The sequence below is a fragment of the Quercus suber genome, unplaced genomic scaffold (genome assembly GCF_002906115.3).
Source record: "Quercus suber isolate HL8 unplaced genomic scaffold, Cork oak 2.0 scaffold_1251, whole genome shotgun sequence".
Taxonomy (NCBI): Eukaryota; Viridiplantae; Streptophyta; class Magnoliopsida; order Fagales; family Fagaceae; genus Quercus; species Quercus suber.
In genome coordinates, this window is record NW_027070643.1 from 7,129 (window position 1) to 26,601 (window position 19,473).

Here is a 19,473-nt window from a genome sequence, read left to right on the forward strand (position 1 = left end):
TAGGCATTGACTATTCTAGAACCTTGTCTACAATCCTGGTATTGCTTGAACAATTCCTGCTAATAATTTGGTGGCAAAAATTATTCCTTCACCAGCCTTCACATTTGCCTCCATGAACATATTAGGGCTCTTTTATAGTAACATCTCCATTAAAAGAAGGTAATTCCATCTTCATATTGTATTCCTGATTATCAAGAACACGTTCCCTAACAGGACCACGATATCCTCCATGAACGTTTTCTTCACACTCATCATCTTCATTATCATCTTCGTCATAGGCTAAAGGCCTGTTTTGATTATTATAATCACGCAGAGGAGGTTCACACATGTTCCTATTGTCGCATTCACCATGGCCGTCATGGTTAGGGTTCCTAGCAAGAAGGGTGGTGACTGCTTACATAGATTGCGCATTACTTGCTAGTTCTCCTCACGAAATTGTTGGAACTCAACCCTAGTGAGGACTAGTTCTTCAACTTCATTTTTGATGGGGTGGTCGCCATCGCGCTTATCTACCATCAGACTTGGAAAATTCAAGACTTTAATACCAATTAATGTCACGGAAGCTACAAGAAAACAAACACATTGCTTTCTAAATGGAAAAGAAACTAAACACGTTAGCTTCTGAATAAAAACCTTGAATCCACGATGGGTCCAATATGTTAAAATAGTAAAAGAAACCCTAAGGCGGATATGAAAATGCCCAGAAAACCTAATCCGCGCTAATCACGTAATTAGGTGGCAAAATAGCTATTTTTGCCAAAAATAGCAAAATTTAGATAATTGTGAAAATTGAAAATACTGTCTCTAAGAGACATCCTAAACAAAAGGGGACCTTATTATGAGTTTTAAACTAAAAGTTATTAAGGAAAAACAAATAATACTATAAATAGTAAAAACAGTGTTTTTAGGGCCCTAATGAAAGAATTTCCTAAATTTGGGTGATGCTTGAGATAGTTGTCTCAATTCTGGATTAGAATGTCGTTTTCTTTCAACTTGCCAAATTTCATGCAATTCTGACATCATCACCCCGATGTCCTCTATTAGCACCTCCCCTTGATTTTATGCTGTGACTTTTGGCGCCCTTGCTGCTCCAAGAAGGCTTGTGCTGTTTGTTTTGCATCAAATTTCAACACATCAATGAAAGAGATGTCTTTTTAATTCTTTGGGTTTTCTTATTTTTCCAATTAAATAAGTGACAACTCTATGTAAAACCCTCTAGAGAGGATGATAAAATTAGTAGAACCTCCACTCTCGACTCTATCCATTGGCGTGAGTTATGACCAAACCAATTTGAAAGGTGTGGGTCGAGAGTGTTGTCTCCCGCAATATCATGCTCAGGGCATTGTAGACTTGTAGTCCTATTGCCCTTCTTCCATTGGCTACGTCGCAAGTCTTCTTCATCGTTTACTCCCAGTTGGACGATTGGATAAGGTAGCCATAGTGGAGAGAGAGAGAGAGAGAGAGAGCCATTGTACATGATTAGTTGGACCAAGGCCTATTATCAACAATCAATATTTAGGCAAACCCTCAAATCCAAAGTCACCAACTCAACCCTCGACCACTACCTGTGCAAACCCACAAACCCAAAGATACCACAGCCACCCACAACCACCACCCACGAAAACACATAAAACCAAAGCCACCTCAACAAACCATGAAACAAAAACTAGCATCGACAGCAACCACCCATGAAAACACAATCACCAAAGTCACCACCGGTACTGCCACCCACAACAATCAACAACACAATAGGCACGTAATTAATCATAGAGAGTGAGATGAAAAAAATATACATGGGTACTGTAGTTTGCGGTTATTATGGCAAGCTACAAGGTCAGCCCACTGGTCACCCCTCTTTTGTGTTGCCTTGTCTAATTTTAATCAAACTAGCCGGATGGTTAGTCTTTTTCTATGCTCTAATGGGAAGTTTATCGCCATCCTACTACAATATTATGGTACATGAGAGTGCACCATTATTATGGCTTGATCAGCGATCACCCTTTTCTTTTTAAGGAATTTCTTAAAATATTAACTTAATCATTTCCTTGTTTTACTTTTCCTTCTAGTCGAAACTATGTGATGTTTGATGTTTACGTTAAAGAAATATTGTGTACAAAAGAAATGTAATTTATTTACTAATGTCGCCTATGATAAAGGGAGTCCTGAATGTATTCTTCAACGTACACGTACTTATCGTAACAGAACAAAAGAGGTTGCCCAAATGTGATTCTCATTGTTAGAAGCCAAAACTCAAGGAAAGAGAGTTTAGAAAGCAACATACCTGACCCGACATTTTTTACTCCATTGCTTTTGTGTCTTTCTTCTTCTGGAATGTTCGAATCTTCTTGTGGAATGTTCGAACGAGTTTCTTTGATGGTAAATTTTGGAGGCAATTCTACAGGTATTCCTTTCATAAAAAATTCTAGATCAATCTACAGCATAAATTTATTAAAAAAGATGACCAGTACAAATTTGGTGCAATGAATGATAGTATGAGCAGTTATCTTTTCTAAGAGAAAAAAAAATAATTAAATATATATTCAATAAACATAAAAGAAAAAGAAAGCATGTTTTTATTTGTGACTAGGCTGTGTTTGGCAATGTAAATTATTTCCAAGTGTAAAATATTTTCAAGTGAAAATATTTTTAGGTAAGGAAAATATTTTCAAGTGTTTGGTTGCATCCTGAAAATTATATTGAAAAATATTTTCAGGTGTTTGGTAACATTTTGAAAATGGTATTTTTCTACATTTTCTCAAGTTCTAAACAAATTTTATAATAAAAAATTTCATTAGATGAACTTAAAGAAACAAAAATCAAAATAAAACTAATCGTTAAACTCTCAAACTCGGTAAAACTGAGAGAGGGATGAAAAAAGAGTGAGAGACTGAGGGAAAAAGAGAGGTAGATCGAGAAAGAAATAGAGATTCGATCAAGGGTGGTCAATCTAGAGGCAGCGAAGACGAGATAGAGAGGTGAAGGAGATGAGCTACAGGGTGGCGGCAACGACGAGCTTTGATCTAGAGCTTCGAATGACAAAGAGCTTCAGGCGACAACATTCTAGAGTTTCGAACGACAACGAGCTTTAAGCGGCAACGATGACGAGTTTCAGGCACGACGGCAAGGCTATGGGTCAGGGACTTGTTCTAGGCTTCACTAGTGGTACCATCTCCTTCCTTCTCGGCATGGGCTTGGCATGAGTAGCTCTCTCTCTCTCTCTTGGCTTGTGTGAGTCCAAAAATTTTTTGAAGGTAAAATAAATGTATAATTTATTTTACGGGTCAAAGGGAATATTTTACAGTCAAACCTTTTTATTTTCGATTTGACTTTATTTTACATGTGTACCCAAACATGCACAACGGTGTAAAATATTTTACCAATTCCATTTACACCCGAAACAAGCGTAGCCTAAAGGTTTGTTATTATTTTTTGTTGTCCTCTTTTAATTTGTGACTAAATTCGATTACTTTTTTTCCCATTTTCAAAGAATAAATTGTAAATAATAGAATGAGAAAACCAATTGAGCAATTTTGAATTACCCACTTGTATATGCTTCTCAAAAATAGTGTACATACCAATAGTTAATATCATCAATGGAATCAAATCTGCTATTTAACCACAAGAAAAAAAAAAGTACTTGGAAGCTTATTTGTTGAGAATATCAACAAACAATAGAACTTTATCAACATCAAAAGAAGTGAAATCTCACATTTTCTGTCTCTCTTTGTTACTTGACTTCAGGATTTCTTTAATTTATCGATGACTTTCAATATACAAAGAACATCATCAATAACAACTTTGAGATTAATTACTTTCTATTTATTTTCTTCGTCAAATAAAATAGAAAAATAACTTCAAAAATGAAATTAAGATTGATAGAATACAGAGAAAAGATTAAATAACTTGAAATAAAAAAGAGAGGATAAGTTGACAAAAGATATAAGTTGTTGTACCTTTGTGAGAATATTTTTGTTGCAATTGGAATTCATAATATAGTTTGTTATTTCTATTTATTTTCTTCGTCAAATAAAATAGAAAAATAACTTCAAAAATCAAATGAATATTGATAGAATACAGAGAAAAGATTAAATAACTTTAAAAAAAATAAAATAAAAAACAGAGAGAGAGAGAGGATAAGTTGTCAAAAGATATAAGTTGTTGTACCTGTGTGAGAATACTTTTGTTGCAATTGGAATTCATAATATAGTTTGTTATTTCTATTTATTTTCTTTGTCAAATAAAATAGAAGAATAACTTCAAAAATCAAATGAAGATTGATAGAATACAGAGAAAAGATTAAATAACTTAAAAAGAGAGAGAGAGAGAGAGAGAGAGAGAGAGAGAGAGAGAGAGAGAGTTTAATATATATATATATATATATGAGATTACGTTCTTCTTCTTATCCTACATGTGTTTTCTTTTCTTATCTAATGCACATGCTATCTCTTTTATATAACTTGTCTACTTTTCACATTCGATGCCTTGTTGTATCTTGTTTAGTGTTTCAATTTAAAGACAGGTTACAAAGTCATATTCATACCTTGATCTCTCTTCTTGCAAAACTTTTCAAGATTTCAAGTATCAAAGTAAACTTATTGTTTCTGTGTAATCTTAATTAGAATGTATTCTAGGACATTCAATATAATCTTGTGATTTTGTCACGGATTGTCAAAGGGGAAGATTGTAAGGGTCATTTTTTTATGTAATTGGCATATCCTATGACAAAACATACTCTACTTGTAGTTCGGTAGTTTCTAAGTGGTTTCAAGATCAATATAACAAGTGGTATTTTGAAGACATGAAGATTACAGTGCATAAAAGGCAAAACAGAAGATCTCGATTCCTAAATTGACACATTTCAATCTATTGAGATTTAATAGATCGCGATACTTGCCTCAATATCTCTCGATCTATCAAGAAATGCAGATTTCAACTTTTAGATTTATTTTCAACCTATGATGACTAAAGCCTTCTAGGGTTTTGTGCCTAAGGTTTCTAGAGATATAAATGACATATTTTATAGTTGTCATAAGAAGATAACATAGACACAGAGACATCTACTATGCTACACATTCCTGTGAAGCTGTTGTAACTCTTGTGTGCCTTAGGGTTCTGTACTAAGTTGCTTTTAGATCTACAAGCGTGAATTGAAGAACTTTGCACCCAACAACAACTCTCAAGTTGCTGTAGTTAGTCACGTATTATGATTCGTACAAACTATTAGTCACATACTAGGATCCATGCAAAAGAAGAAGTATTTTGCAAGATCAAGTCCAATTGGGAATTGGAGCAAATGTTCAACTGTAAATTGGTATTTTGGGATAAGCTAAGTAGTGGTAAAATTCTTTATACTTGTAATGTCTTGTTCTTGATTAGTAGCATCTTGGGATTAGTTACTTGAAATTCACTAGGAGGGGTTTTTGCCTTGTAAAGGTTTTCAATATTTGTTAACAAATCACCATGTCAAATTTAATTTCTGTTACACTCTAGATTTTTTTGGTGATTTGTTCATGCCTCTACGTTATTGCAAGTAATTTGAATAACTAATCAACTTCATTAATTGAATTAATTAGCTGGGGGTCAATTTATAACCCAAAATTATTCATAACAAAATAAAACCAACAAATGTTCTAATAGACAACTTTGGTGAGCCAAAAGTAGGAGACTTTGGCCTCACAAGGCTATTGCCAATGTTAGACCGTTCTATTTTGAGCAACAAAATCTAGAGTGCTCTTGAGGACATCGCTCCTGAGTTTGTTTATCACTAAGAAATGTGATGTGTATGGGTTTAGGAAATTGGTTTTGGAGGTGATGACAGGAAAAAACCTATGGAGTATATGGAGGATGATGTGGGGTGCTTTATGACATGGTGAGAGAGGCATTGTAGGAAGGGAAGGTGGAGGATTTTGTTGATGGGAGGCTCCGACACAATTTTCTAGCACAGAAGGCAATTCCAGTGATAAAACTTGGTTTAATTTGTGCTTCCCAGGTTCCATCAAATAGGAAGAATTAGAGTGAATCTAAGTTCTAGAGATTGAAAAAAGGCAACATACAATGTATTTTCCGGTGAAAATAAATCTAGTACGTTTGTTTGTTTATTTTGAGCAATAGAAGAAAAAGGAAAAAGATTGATTGTCTTGTTCTTCACAATCTTTGTTTGTGTTCTTTTATTAATTTTATTCAGTTGTAATGTCGGATTCCTATTCACCGGTTTGATATGGATATAAGACACATTATATATTTGTTAAGATGATACTTCTTATGTATAGATCAGATGGACTGAATCTGTCATTTGTTATCTCATCTAATGTTTGTTTTATGCAGTTGGAGGAGAGTAAGGGAAAGGAGAGGTTTGAGTAATCTAGAGAGAGAGAGAGAGAGAGAGAGAGTTATGGGATTTAAAATTTTTCCCCAAATTTTAACTCTCGTGGGAACATAAATTTGGATTTTTTTTTTTTTTTTTAATCTGATGTTACTTTACAATTGGCAGTTGATGTAAAAAAAAATTTTTAAAAAAAATTTGGGGTATTAGTCACATCAACATTTTCCATCCAACATTTAATAGTAGGAACCAAATTGATAAGACATTGAAAATGTTAAGGACCAAATTGACACAATTGAAAGTTAAAAACCAAATTAACATATGGTGAAAAAAGATATAGACCAATTTTGTAGTTTAGCCACACACAAAAAAAATATATATATATATATATATTATAGAGTGAGAGAGTTTATTTTTTTTTTTTTTCCTCTAAAAAAATTTAAACTGCTTCTAGATATTCCCTTTGTTGACCTTTAGGTAATTGGTATATAATGTTAAGTTATGATTTTTCTCATAACATTAGTATTGGCTTATTCCATGACAAAAAATGTTGTAATTGCATAAGTTTATTTCCTTGTATTTTGTGGGATTTATTTGTAATAGGTTTATTATTAAGCGGTAGAGATTTGATCAAGACAACTAAAAGTCACATGAGGAGTACATGCCAAAAGCTGAAGAGTTAAGTGCCAGTTGTAGAAGTTGAAGAGTCATGTTCTAGCTATGCCAACTGTTTTCGCAACTTAGTCAACCCACGAGTGACCCCCAAATTTCCCTGGTTAGAGGATTTTTAAGTGTGACTTATTTGCCCTTCACTTATACTATATATACCCTCATTATCCACAGAAATGTTAAGGAGCCTATTGAGAGAAAAACCCTAAGAGAGGTTTCTACAATACACTCACCTTATTAGAAAGAGAGCTACTCATTCTTAGAAAGAAATTTTTGTAGTCTCTTCTTCTTCCCTCTCCCAATGTTATACCCATTGAGAGGAGATTTGTACCCAAACACTACCCACACCCATTTAAAGTGTTGAGAGTGTTTTTGGAGCTTGGGGAGCATTGGAAGATGCCAAGGATAGCAAATGCAATGGGCTTATTGCGGGATCCAGAAAGCTAGAATACACGGTTAGGATTAACCTTGTTGGAGCAAGAAGCTTGGAGGGCTTAGGTGCATCGGGTAGATTAGGCTTGGAGGTTCTATTGCTATTCATGTATCCCAACACTAGTTTTGGTTTAAAAACTTAAGTGTAATCCTTGACCCCTTATGTTTGTAAGGTTGAATTTAATCAACCATAATGTTGGCTTTATTCCGTGCCAATTTGCTTGTAATTTAAACACTTAGTAACCCTGTATTTAGGTGAAATTTATGTAAGGGTAGTGTGTGAGAAGATGTGAAGAAAAACTCAAGTATGTGCAATAAGGCAAAGTTTCGCGGCTAGGACTCGCGGCTGACTTGCGACTGGCAAGCCGCCAACTGCAGGCACGAGAGAAGCACATAGGGAGCTGAAGGGTCGCGCCAGCTGTCACACTACAGGACAAAAGTCCCGGGTTGGCCAGGCCGTTATCTTGCGGCTTTAACTCGCGACTCAGACCAATCGCGAGGCCAAGCCGCCAATCAGCCCTATTTAGGAAAAACTAACTCTTCGCATTCCTTTCTCACCTCACTATATATAGACCCTTATACCCACCAAATGAGTAGAGCTTCTAGAGAGAATTTTGTGAGAGAAACCTTAGAGAAATATAAGATTGATTCATCCAAAATCTTTACCTTAAAGACTCTTCAAATTCCTCTACTCTCTCCCTCTCCATTATCATACCATTGAGAGACTTTTGACCAAATTCTTTTCTCACCACACCCACATTCGTGAGAAGGTTTATTTGGTACTGTTGGGAAGTAGTTAGGAAGGAACCAATTCACATTGGTTTATGCTATGGTCTAGTAGCAAAATCCGGGAAGCTAAAGAAGAAATAGGTTTGGCGTAACCTCGTTGGAGTAAGAAGCTTGGAGGGTCTTCTGCTGTTCATGTATCCTAACTACATTCTTTAGTGGATTATTTACCGCTTGGAGGACGGCAGAGAGGTTTTACCCCGAGAGCTTCGGTTTCCTCTTCGATAACACATCGTGTGTTGTCCGTGTGTTTGCATCCTCCTTCCCATTATCTTTGCCTTATATTTACTGCTACTGCTGTGGATGTGTTTATATTTGGCTTAGATTATTTATCAATTCTATATTTGGCTTATGTTCATGTTTCGCACATTAATTGTTTGATTATAAGCTTGAATTGATATTTTGCATTTTGGGGTCTAAACGTTCAAGGGTGGATTATACCCATTTTGAACATTCAATTGGTATCACAGCGAGTACACTTGTTGTGATTTAAATATCTAAGTGTGATCCCTGACCCCATTTGAGATGGATAGGTCTCAATCTCTTAATGTACCACCATTTTTTTATGGTAATAATTATGCTTTTTGGAAAGTCTGTATGATGGCGTTTTTGTGTTCTATTGATGATGCTATGTGGGATGCAGTTGAAGTAGGTTGGACAAAGCCGGAGGCTACCAAGTTTACTTGGGATAAGGCTGCTCTTGCGGCGGCCAATGCAAATAGCAAGGCATTGAATGCTATTTTCTGTGGTGTCTCTCCAGAAGAATTTCACCGGATATCACATATCACCATTGCTAGGGAAGCATGGGAGATTCTGGAGACAACTTATGAGGGGACTAAGAAAGTGAAGGACACTAAACTTCAAATGTTGACCACTCGCTTTGAGAAGTTAAAGATGAGTGAGGATGAGTCTTTTGATTCGTTTTACAGTAAATTGAATGAAGTGGTTGTTGGGAAATTCAATTTAGGGGAAAAGACGGAGGATTCGAAAATTGTAAGGAAGATCTTTCGGTCACTACAAGAGAGTTTCCGTGAAGTAACAGCCATTGAAGAGAGCAAAGATCTTGACGACATTAAGGTTCAAGAGTTGGATGGTTCTTTGCAAACATATGAGTTACCCCTGCCCACACAGAAGAAGNGTATATGCTTCTCAAAAATAGTGTACATACCAATAGTTAATATCATCAATGGAATCAAATCTGCTATTTAACCACAAGAAAAAAAAAAGTACTTGGAAGCTTATTTGTTGAGAATATCAACAAACAATAGAACTTTATCAACATCAAAAGAAGTGAAATCTCACATTTTCTGTCTCTCTTTGTTACTTGACTTCAGGATTTCTTTAATTTATCGATGACTTTCAATATACAAAGAACATCATCAATAACAACTTTGAGATTAATTACTTTCTATTTATTTTCTTCGTCAAATAAAATAGAAAAATAACTTCAAAAATGAAATTAAGATTGATAGAATACAGAGAAAAGATTAAATAACTTGAAATAAAAAAGAGAGGATAAGTTGACAAAAGATATAAGTTGTTGTACCTTTGTGAGAATATTTTTGTTGCAATTGGAATTCATAATATAGTTTGTTATTTCTATTTATTTTCTTCGTCAAATAAAATAGAAAAATAACTTCAAAAATCAAATGAATATTGATAGAATACAGAGAAAAGATTAAATAACTTTAAAAAAAATAAAATAAAAAACAGAGAGAGAGAGAGGATAAGTAGTCAAAAGATATAAGTTGTTGTACCTGTGTGAGAATACTTTTGTTGCAATTGGAATTCATAATATAGTTTGTTATATGTAGTGCAATTATCATTTACAATGAAATAATATATATATATATATATATGTGGGAGATGAGTAGATATAAGTTACACAGATGTAAGAAATCGAAGAGTTATGAGTTATAAATGATGATATAATAACCCCTAACTTTTTTTGTTCTATGTAACTACCCATTAACTATACTTGTGGGTTATACAAACCATTAATTGACATTTTGTGTGTGTGTGTAATACAAAAGGACATGTATCCATGTATTGTACTAATTCATGTATTATATTCAAAATTTTAAATGCGTAAATCTTTTTTTTCTTTTGAACTCAAAGTCCATGATTCACTGTAATTTTTTATTTTGTATTCATTTTTTCCTCTAAAACTTAAATAGAAATGGTAAATATAGGTGTGTGTAACACGAAAGTATAAGAATAGTGTATTTAAACCTAGAATCCCCCAAATGGTGTGTAATAGTAATATACACTTAAAATAAAAATGTTAATAATTTAGTTTTTTTCCCCTATGACTCCAATGAGAATGATAATAAATAGTTGAATACACACACATATGTTTTGGTTTATTTATTTATTTATTTATTGTTTACACTTAAAAGAGAAATATGTTACTCAAATTAATTTGTTAAGACTTGCCTTTTAGGTTACTCAACACTTCCCACCCCCCCCCCCCCCCCCACCAAAAAAAAAAAACAAAAGCCTTTTAGGTTACTCTTATTTATACCAAAAATTCAGTTTTTTCCAAGAAAAAAAGGGAAAAAAATTGATGGAGTATTTAAAGGAGGTTGTAGGGATATTTATTGCAATGGTGGAATTTATTATTAACACATGACAAAAAGAATTGGCATGTACCAATAATTGTTTGCCAAGTGAAGTTTTAATGAATGTTCCTACAGCCCAATCCAATCAGTTTCTTAAGCCCAACCAAGTTGATTTTCAAGCCCAGTAAATAAAGCCATTATTTTCCTAACAATTTAGAAGATTTGAAGGATAATAATAAGTCATTTTCTCCAAGAAGTCAAAAAGTATTTAATATTGGTTTTCAAGAAAACATTCATTTATCATGTCTTTATTCCTCTTGACACCAAAGTGTCCCAAGTTCCAGCAGGCTCAATCTCATGTTAGTCCAGCCCAAAAGCTTTTCTTGAAGATTAGAAGAACAGCCCATTATTTTGAACTTTTTTTTATCATTAATAATAAAGTCAAATAGTCTTTAATTAGTGTCTCTTATGTTGAATTAGACTTTATATTTTATTTCTACTAGGCAGACAAGTATTTTTCTTTTTTTTTAGAAATAATTACAACATGCTGCTAACCCTGTAGCTCGAACCCTTTCCCCCCTAGAAGGTGCTAATTCAGCTACAATGCCTTTGGCGCAGACAAGTATTTTATTGTGTTTCTAGTTCCTAAGAGTCATGTCTAACTTTAGTCAGGTTAAGTGAGTGTTTTTCAGAAGATTGATTTCAGAAGATGCTTGTGCTTTTCAGAAGATGGATTTCTTCTAAATTAACTCTTATCCCTTAGGTGAATTTCTTTGGCTGGTGAGTCATGGTTTCTGTATCTCTTTGGGTGGTAATAATCTATATCCCATAGAATGGTAAGCCAAAATAGTTCTATATCCTTAGTTAAACTCCTTTGGGTGGTAATATCTGTATCCATCTGGGTTTGCTTTAGTGGTGAGCTAATCGATCCTTTTACTTTTTTAGTATTTTTCTTATTCTATATAACTAGAAAACATAAATAATATTCATCCACCCTATCATTATTTATCATATCAAATAAGTTTAGGTTGCCCCATACAATTTTGGTATCAGTTGGTAGAATTTCAATAATCAATAAAGTGATGTAATTTTCTAAATATTTTTAAAAGTTGTACAATTTCAATACATCAATAAAGTAAATATGGTTGAAATTACAACTAAATTTATCCCATCATATTAAACTAATTTTTAGCAAGAACTAAATTTATCTAGTGTAGATGCTCTCATTAATCCTAGTTTTGCAGTTCCATAGAGAAATTCAATTCTAGCTCAAGAAACTTTAATGCTAAAGTTCTCAGGTTGCAGCTTGGAATTTAAGTAGACCCAAGAGAGTCCAATAGTACTGTTCATGTTTTAGCATCCTAGTCTCTCAATAATAGATTTTTTGGTTGTTTGCAATGGGTACAACTCCAAATGTTTTTGTTGATGCTATAGTAAAGGAGCAAACCCAACTAGCTATCTTGTAATCCATTTCTTGCTATCAATAAGGCCTTTTTCAACGTTGATTATAAAATAGAAGATGTGTAAATTACATAATTAGTCCATGTCTCTTACATCATATGGCAATTTGTTTCTTAATCTTTCAATTGTGTCAATTTGTCCTTAAATTTTCAGATGTCATTCAATTTGTCTTTACCATTAATGTTATGAAAATGTTGATGGACTAACACCCAAATTTTTTAAAATATTTTTTTTACATCAATCTCCAATGTATACAGTCAAGTTAAAAAAAAAAAAAAAAAATCCAAATTTATGTTCACGGAGTTAAAATTTGGGGAAAATATTAATTCCCTAACTCTCTCTCTAGATTACTCAAACCTCTCCCTCACCCTCACTATCACTCTCAAATTTTGGTGGGAGTTTGTATAAGCATCTCCGCAATGGACTTAAAGAAAACTACCTCTCTAAGAAATAGAGATTCCACATTATTCTTGGGTTGGCAAAAGTGTTAGCCCATTTGCACCAAATGAGCATATTTGTAAGGGCATTTTTTATGAATTGGCATATCCTATGAAAAACAACTTTATTGTAGTTGGTAGTTTCTAAGTGGTTTCAAGATCAAAATAACAAGTGGTATTTGAAGACATAAGATTACAGTCATAAAAGCAAAACAAAAGATCTCATATCCTATTGCACTCTTCAAACTATTGAGATTTAATGAATCCATACCTCCTCAATACTCTCATCTATTAGAAATGCAGATTCAACTTTTAATATTATTTTCACCTATGATGACTAAAGCTTCTAGGTGTTTTGCCTAAGGTTTCCAGAGATATAAAAGACATATTTTATACATCATAGAAGAAACATAACACACAAGACATACTACTGCTACACCTCCTTGAAGCTGTTTAACTCTTGTTTGCCTTAGGGTTCTTACCAAGTGCTTTAGATCTCAAGGTGGATTGAAGAACTTTGCACCCACAAAACTCTCAAGTTGCTGTAGTTAGTCAGTATAGATTTGTCAAACTTTTAGTCACTACTAAGATTCACGCAAGAAGGAAGTTTTCAAGATCAGTCCAATTGAATTGGAGCAAAAGTTCAACATCGTTGTATTTTGGGATAGCTATTGGTAATATTCTTATACTTGTAATTCTTTCTTGATTAAGAATCTTAGGAGTAGTGTACAAAAACGTCACCTGGTAGATTTTTATACTTGTGAAGTTTTTCCCAATATTTGTTAACAAATCACCGATCAAATTTAATTTCTGTTACACTTAAGATTTTTGGTGATTTGTTCATATCTCCACGTTATTTCAGTAATTAATAATAATCAACTTATTATTGAATTAATTAACTGGTCAATTTATAACCCAACAAGTGGTATCAAAGCATGCACACTCTGATTAGGTTTTAATCTTTGTATTGTGATCTATTGAACCTTGTTATCATAGATTTTGGTCAATCTTTAATAATACCTCCTTTGTTTGATGAGACTAACTATGCATATTGGAAAATACGTATGAGAGCCTTTTTGCAGTCCCTAGATGAGAAAGTTTTGCTTGCTGTAGACGTAAGATAGACCAAACCCACTGAGGCTCTTGATAGTTGGGATGTTGAAAAGATCAAGGATGCTAACTAGAACACGAGCACTTCAAGCAGCTTGGACGATCAAGGATGATGAACAGATCAAGGATGCTAGCTGTGACCAATTAAGAATTCAAGAATATATCTTCAACTAAAAGTGCTACGGAAGCTTAGACGATCTTCAAGACCACCTATAAAGGAACCAAGGTAGTAAAGGACGTGAAGCTTTAGAGATTAACAAGTAGCTTTGAGGAAATTTGAATGGGGAAACATGAGATATTTGATGAGTTTTATGCAAAACTCAAGGACGTCGTGAACTCCTCCTTCAATCTAGGTGAAAACATTTCTGAACATAGGATTATGAGAAAGATTCCTTGATCTCTTCAAGAAAGGTTTCACATCAAGAACACAACTATTAAAGAGTCAAAAGACATTGACAAAATTCCACTGATAAAACACATAGGAAATCTCCAAACTTATGAGATGGGATTAGTCAAGATTGGTAAGGGTAGAAAGAGAAAAAATATGGCTCTTAAAGTCAAAGATGATGAAGAGAAAGAACCATTTGATGATGAACAGACTAAACTCAAAGCTTGCATTACTAAGTAGTTTAAGAAATTTATCAAGAAATCAAATGTGTAGTTGAAGGTCAAAGATCGTAAAAAAAAAAAAAAAAAAAAAAAAAAAAAAAAAAAAAAAAAACTAGTTTCAACTCCAACAAGGTTCAAGACAAGCCTAAGAAGGACTACAAAGAGGCCGGTCAAAGCTCTACTATTCTATCTAGATTTAAATGTTTTGGTTGCCAAGGTTATGGTCACATGAAACCAGAATGTCCTACCTATCTCAAGTTCACAGGCAAAAGCAAATCCTTAACTGCAAGCTTGAGTGACACTGAACTAGATAGTGATTCGGACAATGATCAAGAAGAAAAATTCATAGCTTTCACTACCACAGTTGAAGAAATCAAGGTTGAAGATAAGGAAGAATTGGATAAGTCCAATCTGGAGAAACTTGAAATATATATATATATATATATTATAGAGTGAGAGAGTTTATTTTTTTTTTTTTTCCTCTAAAAAAATTTAAACTGCTTCTAGATATTCCCTTTGTTGACCTTTAGGTAATTGGTATATAATGTTAAGTTATGATTTTTCTCATAACATTAGTATTGGCTTATTCCATGACAAAAAATGTTGTAATTGCATAAGTTTATTTCCTTGTATTTTGTGGGATTTATTTGTAATAGGTTTATTATTAAGCGGTAGAGATTTGATCAAGACAACTAAAAGTCACATGAGGAGTACATGCCAAAAGCTGAAGAGTTAAGTGCCAGTTGTAGAAGTTGAAGAGTCATGTTCTAGCTATGCCAACTGTTTTCGCAACTTAGTCAACCCACGAGTGACCCCCAAATTTCCCTGGTTAGAGGATTTTTAAGTGTGACTTATTTGCCCTTCACTTATACTATATATACCCTCATTATCCACAGAAATGTTAAGGAGCCTATTGAGAGAAAAACCCTAAGAGAGGTTTCTACAATACACTCACCTTATTAGAAAGAGAGCTACTCATTCTTAGAAAGAAATTTTTGTAGTCTCTTCTTCTTCCCTCTCCCAATGTTATACCCATTGAGAGGAGATTTGTACCCAAACACTACCCACACCCATTTAAAGTGTTGAGAGTGTTTTTGGAGCTTGGGGAGCATTGGAAGATGCCAAGGATAGCAAATGCAATGGGCTTATTGCGGGATCCAGAAAGCTAGAATACACGGTTAGGATTAACCTTGTTGGAGCAAGAAGCTTGGAGGGCTTAGGTGCATCGGGTAGATTAGGCTTGGAGGTTCTATTGCTATTCATGTATCCCAACACTAGTTTTGGTTTAAAAACTTAAGTGTAATCCTTGACCCCTTATGTTTGTAAGGTTGAATTTAATCAACCATAATGTTGGCTTTATTCCGTGCCAATTTGCTTGTAATTTAAACACTTAGTAACCCTGTATTTAGGTGAAATTTATGTAAGGGTAGTGTGTGAGAAGATGTGAAGAAAAACTCAAGTATGTGCAATAAGGCAAAGTTTCGCGGCTAGGACTCGCGGCTGACTTGCGACTGGCAAGCCGCCAACTGCAGGCACGAGAGAAGCACATAGGGAGCTGAAGGGTCGCGCCAGCTGTCACACTACAGGACAAAAGTCCCGGGTTGGCCAGGCCGTTATCTTGCGGCTTTAACTCGCGACTCAGACCAATCGCGAGGCCAAGCCGCCAATCAGCCCTATTTAGGAAAAACTAACTCTTCGCATTCCTTTCTCACCTCACTATATATAGACCCTTATACCCACCAAATGAGTAGAGCTTCTAGAGAGAATTTTGTGAGAGAAACCTTAGAGAAATATAAGATTGATTCATCCAAAATCTTTACCTTAAAGACTCTTCAAATTCCTCTACTCTCTCCCTCTCCATTATCATACCATTGAGAGACTTTTGACCAAATTCTTTTCTCACCACACCCACATTCGTGAGAAGGTTTATTTGGTACTGTTGGGAAGTAGTTAGGAAGGAACCAATTCACATTGGTTTATGCTATGGTCTAGTAGCAAAATCCGGGAAGCTAAAGAAGAAATAGGTTTGGCGTAACCTCGTTGGAGTAAGAAGCTTGGAGGGTCTTCTGCTGTTCATGTATCCTAACTACATTCTTTAGTGGATTATTTACCGCTTGGAGGACGGCAGAGAGGTTTTACCCCGAGAGCTTCGGTTTCCTCTTCGATAACACATCGTGTGTTGTCCGTGTGTTTGCATCCTCCTTCCCATTATCTTTGCCTTATATTTACTGCTACTGCTGTGGATGTGTTTATATTTGGCTTAGATTATTTATCAATTCTATATTTGGCTTATGTTCATGTTTCGCACATTAATTGTTTGATTATAAGCTTGAATTGATATTTTGCATTTTGGGGTCTAAACGTTCAAGGGTGGATTATACCCATTTTGAACATTCAATTGGTATCACAGCGAGTACACTTGTTGTGATTTAAATATCTAAGTGTGATCCCTGACCCCATTTGAGATGGATAGGTCTCAATCTCTTAATGTACCACCATTTTTTTATGGTAATAATTATGCTTTTTGGAAAGTCTGTATGATGGCGTTTTTGTGTTCTATTGATGATGCTATGTGGGATGCAGTTGAAGTAGGTTGGACAAAGCCGGAGGCTACCAAGTTTACTTGGGATAAGGCTGCTCTTGCGGCGGCCAATGCAAATAGCAAGGCATTGAATGCTATTTTCTGTGGTGTCTCTCCAGAAGAATTTCACCGGATATCACATATCACCATTGCTAGGGAAGCATGGGAGATTCTGGAGACAACTTATGAGGGGACTAAGAAAGTGAAGGACACTAAACTTCAAATGTTGACCACTCGCTTTGAGAAGTTAAAGATGAGTGAGGATGAGTCTTTTGATTCGTTTTACAGTAAATTGAATGAAGTGGTTGTTGGGAAATTCAATTTAGGGGAAAAGACGGAGGATTCGAAAATTGTAAGGAAGATCTTTCGGTCACTACAAGAGAGTTTCCGTGAAGTAACAGCCATTGAAGAGAGCAAAGATCTTGACGACATTAAGGTTCAAGAGTTGGATGGTTCTTTGCAAACATATGAGTTACCCCTGCCCACACAGAAGAAGAGCAAGTCTCTAGCTCTTAAAACAATTGATGAGAGAGTTGTATCTCATGACTCTTCGGAGGAAGATGCTGTGGATAAAGATGTGGCATACCTTGTGAAAAACTTTCAAAAATTATTGAAGCTCAAGAACAGTGGGAAATCCAGTGACAAAAGAAAATTTCAGAGTTCCAGAAAGGAGAAGAAAGAATTCAAAAGAAAAGAGGGTAAAGATTCCCAGTCTTCACAAGGAGTTACATGCTTCGAATGTAATGGACATGGGCACTTCAAAAAGGAATGTCCCAATTATTTGAAGTCGAAGGGAAAAGTCTATGCCACTACTTTGAGTGACTCGAACTCATCAAATTCCGACTCTGAAGACAGCTGTGACGGAGAAGGACACTACTCCGCATTTATGACCATTGAGCATGTTAAGTCCACAGATGACCTGAATGAACTTGTTCAAGAACTTGGGGAGCACAACGATGATGAATCCTTAGGGGTTGTTGAAGAATCAGATGCTGAAGAGGAGAAAGATACAGCTAACCTTCAAGAGAATTATGCCTTACTTCTTGAGAAATCAGGAGAGTACACAAGGGTGGCGAAGGCGGCTATGAAGAAGATGAAAAGAGCTGAGGAAGATTACAAAAGTCTCTTGGTCAGATATAAAGAGGCTAAGTGTGAGATTGAGACACTAAATGGTGAGCTATCTAAAGCCTATACGAAAGTAAGGTTTCTTGAGCAAGAAGTAGTGCAAGCTCATGCCAAGATAGAAAGAGTCTCCTCCAAGAAGTTGGAAGATGTTATCTCATCTCAAAAACATTTCTCAGACAAGTCCGGGTTGGGTTATACTGGAGGAAGTAGCTCATCGGTCAATGTCACCAAAGAAGTGAAATTTGTGAAGGTAAAAGAGATCGTGGTGGAAGAGCCTATTCCTGAGAGAGTTAAGTTTGAGAAGAAGAAGAAAGTGGCTGATCAACAGGTGGTCATTAAGTCCCGTAATCAATCAGAAGCCAAATTTGAAGCTAGAGGAAGATCTCTCCCAAGATCTCAAAGGGGTCCTGGATCGAATTATATTTGTCACTATTGCGGATTGCAAGGACATACCATACCCAACTGCCAAAAGCTGAGAGCAGTGAACAATGCAAGCGCACCTCGGTCACGAGAAAGAAGAAATGACAAGAGGTCTTGGGGTGGTGAGCAATCGAGAAGTCAAAACGGTGATCCCGAAATGATGGACGTAATTAAGATGATCGGTGCCTTCACCAATTGCCTAGAAAGCTTCACCCGAAGGTTTGAAAGTCCTAACTCTCGTACCCAATCCGTCAAGGATATCACCCTAAACGCACGTGACGTGTGGATGACGAAGGGTCTCATACATAAGCATTACAACATGTCCATGCATTAATACTTCCCATATTTTGTGTATATGCTTGGTTGTATGTTTCTTGCGAGTTTGAGTATTTTGTTTGTAAGTCTATTGTTTAAAATGTTTTTACATTGCTACTTTGTTTTTGATCAACCTTACTACTTTTGTGTCAAAAATCCAAAAATACATAAATAGTAGAAAATTCAAAAAGTTTGATCGGCTTTGTTGAGTTTTGTCTCAAAATCATATTTTGCCTTGTACCTTTGTACTAATGGCTTTGTGCATCTACAAGTTTAGCTTGTTCTCTTTGCACTAATATCATTGTGGGAGAAATTTTGAAATCTATGTGACTATTATAAATAGATATTCAATCTTGTCATGAATGATTAGTGAATGTTTTTGTTGATCTTGAGACATGCATAGACTCATGCCTATATATCTTCCCACTCTTTATTTTCTGTTTTTGCTTAAAAGAGTTTTCTAAATGTAAATCTCCAAATGAAAAGAGATATAGAGCTGCAAAAGCTTGTCGCACATACTAGTATTTGACTAGGAAAAAGGGAAAGCGACCAAAATAAAATGTAAGATGCCCAAAAAGCCAAAGGCTAGTTCATCAATTGAAATATCAAAAATTTCAGGCATCAATCTCACAATGAGTTTTTGAT

General features: G+C 35.0%; 1 protein-coding gene across 1 annotated transcript in view; it reads right to left on the minus strand.

Annotated features, from left to right (window-relative positions):
• Positions 1-417: 417 nt before the first annotated feature.
• The window catches only part of LOC136065873 (uncharacterized), a 34,244-nt gene continuing 15,188 nt past the window's right edge, over positions 418-19,473 (minus strand). The window contains exons 4-5 of the mRNA XM_065769653.1: positions 2,282-2,407; positions 418-563 (exon numbers count right to left, since the gene is read on the minus strand). Of these exons, the coding sequence (XP_065625725.1) occupies positions 418-563; positions 2,282-2,407 (272 nt within the window). The remainder of the gene's footprint in view (positions 564-2,281; positions 2,408-19,473) is intronic.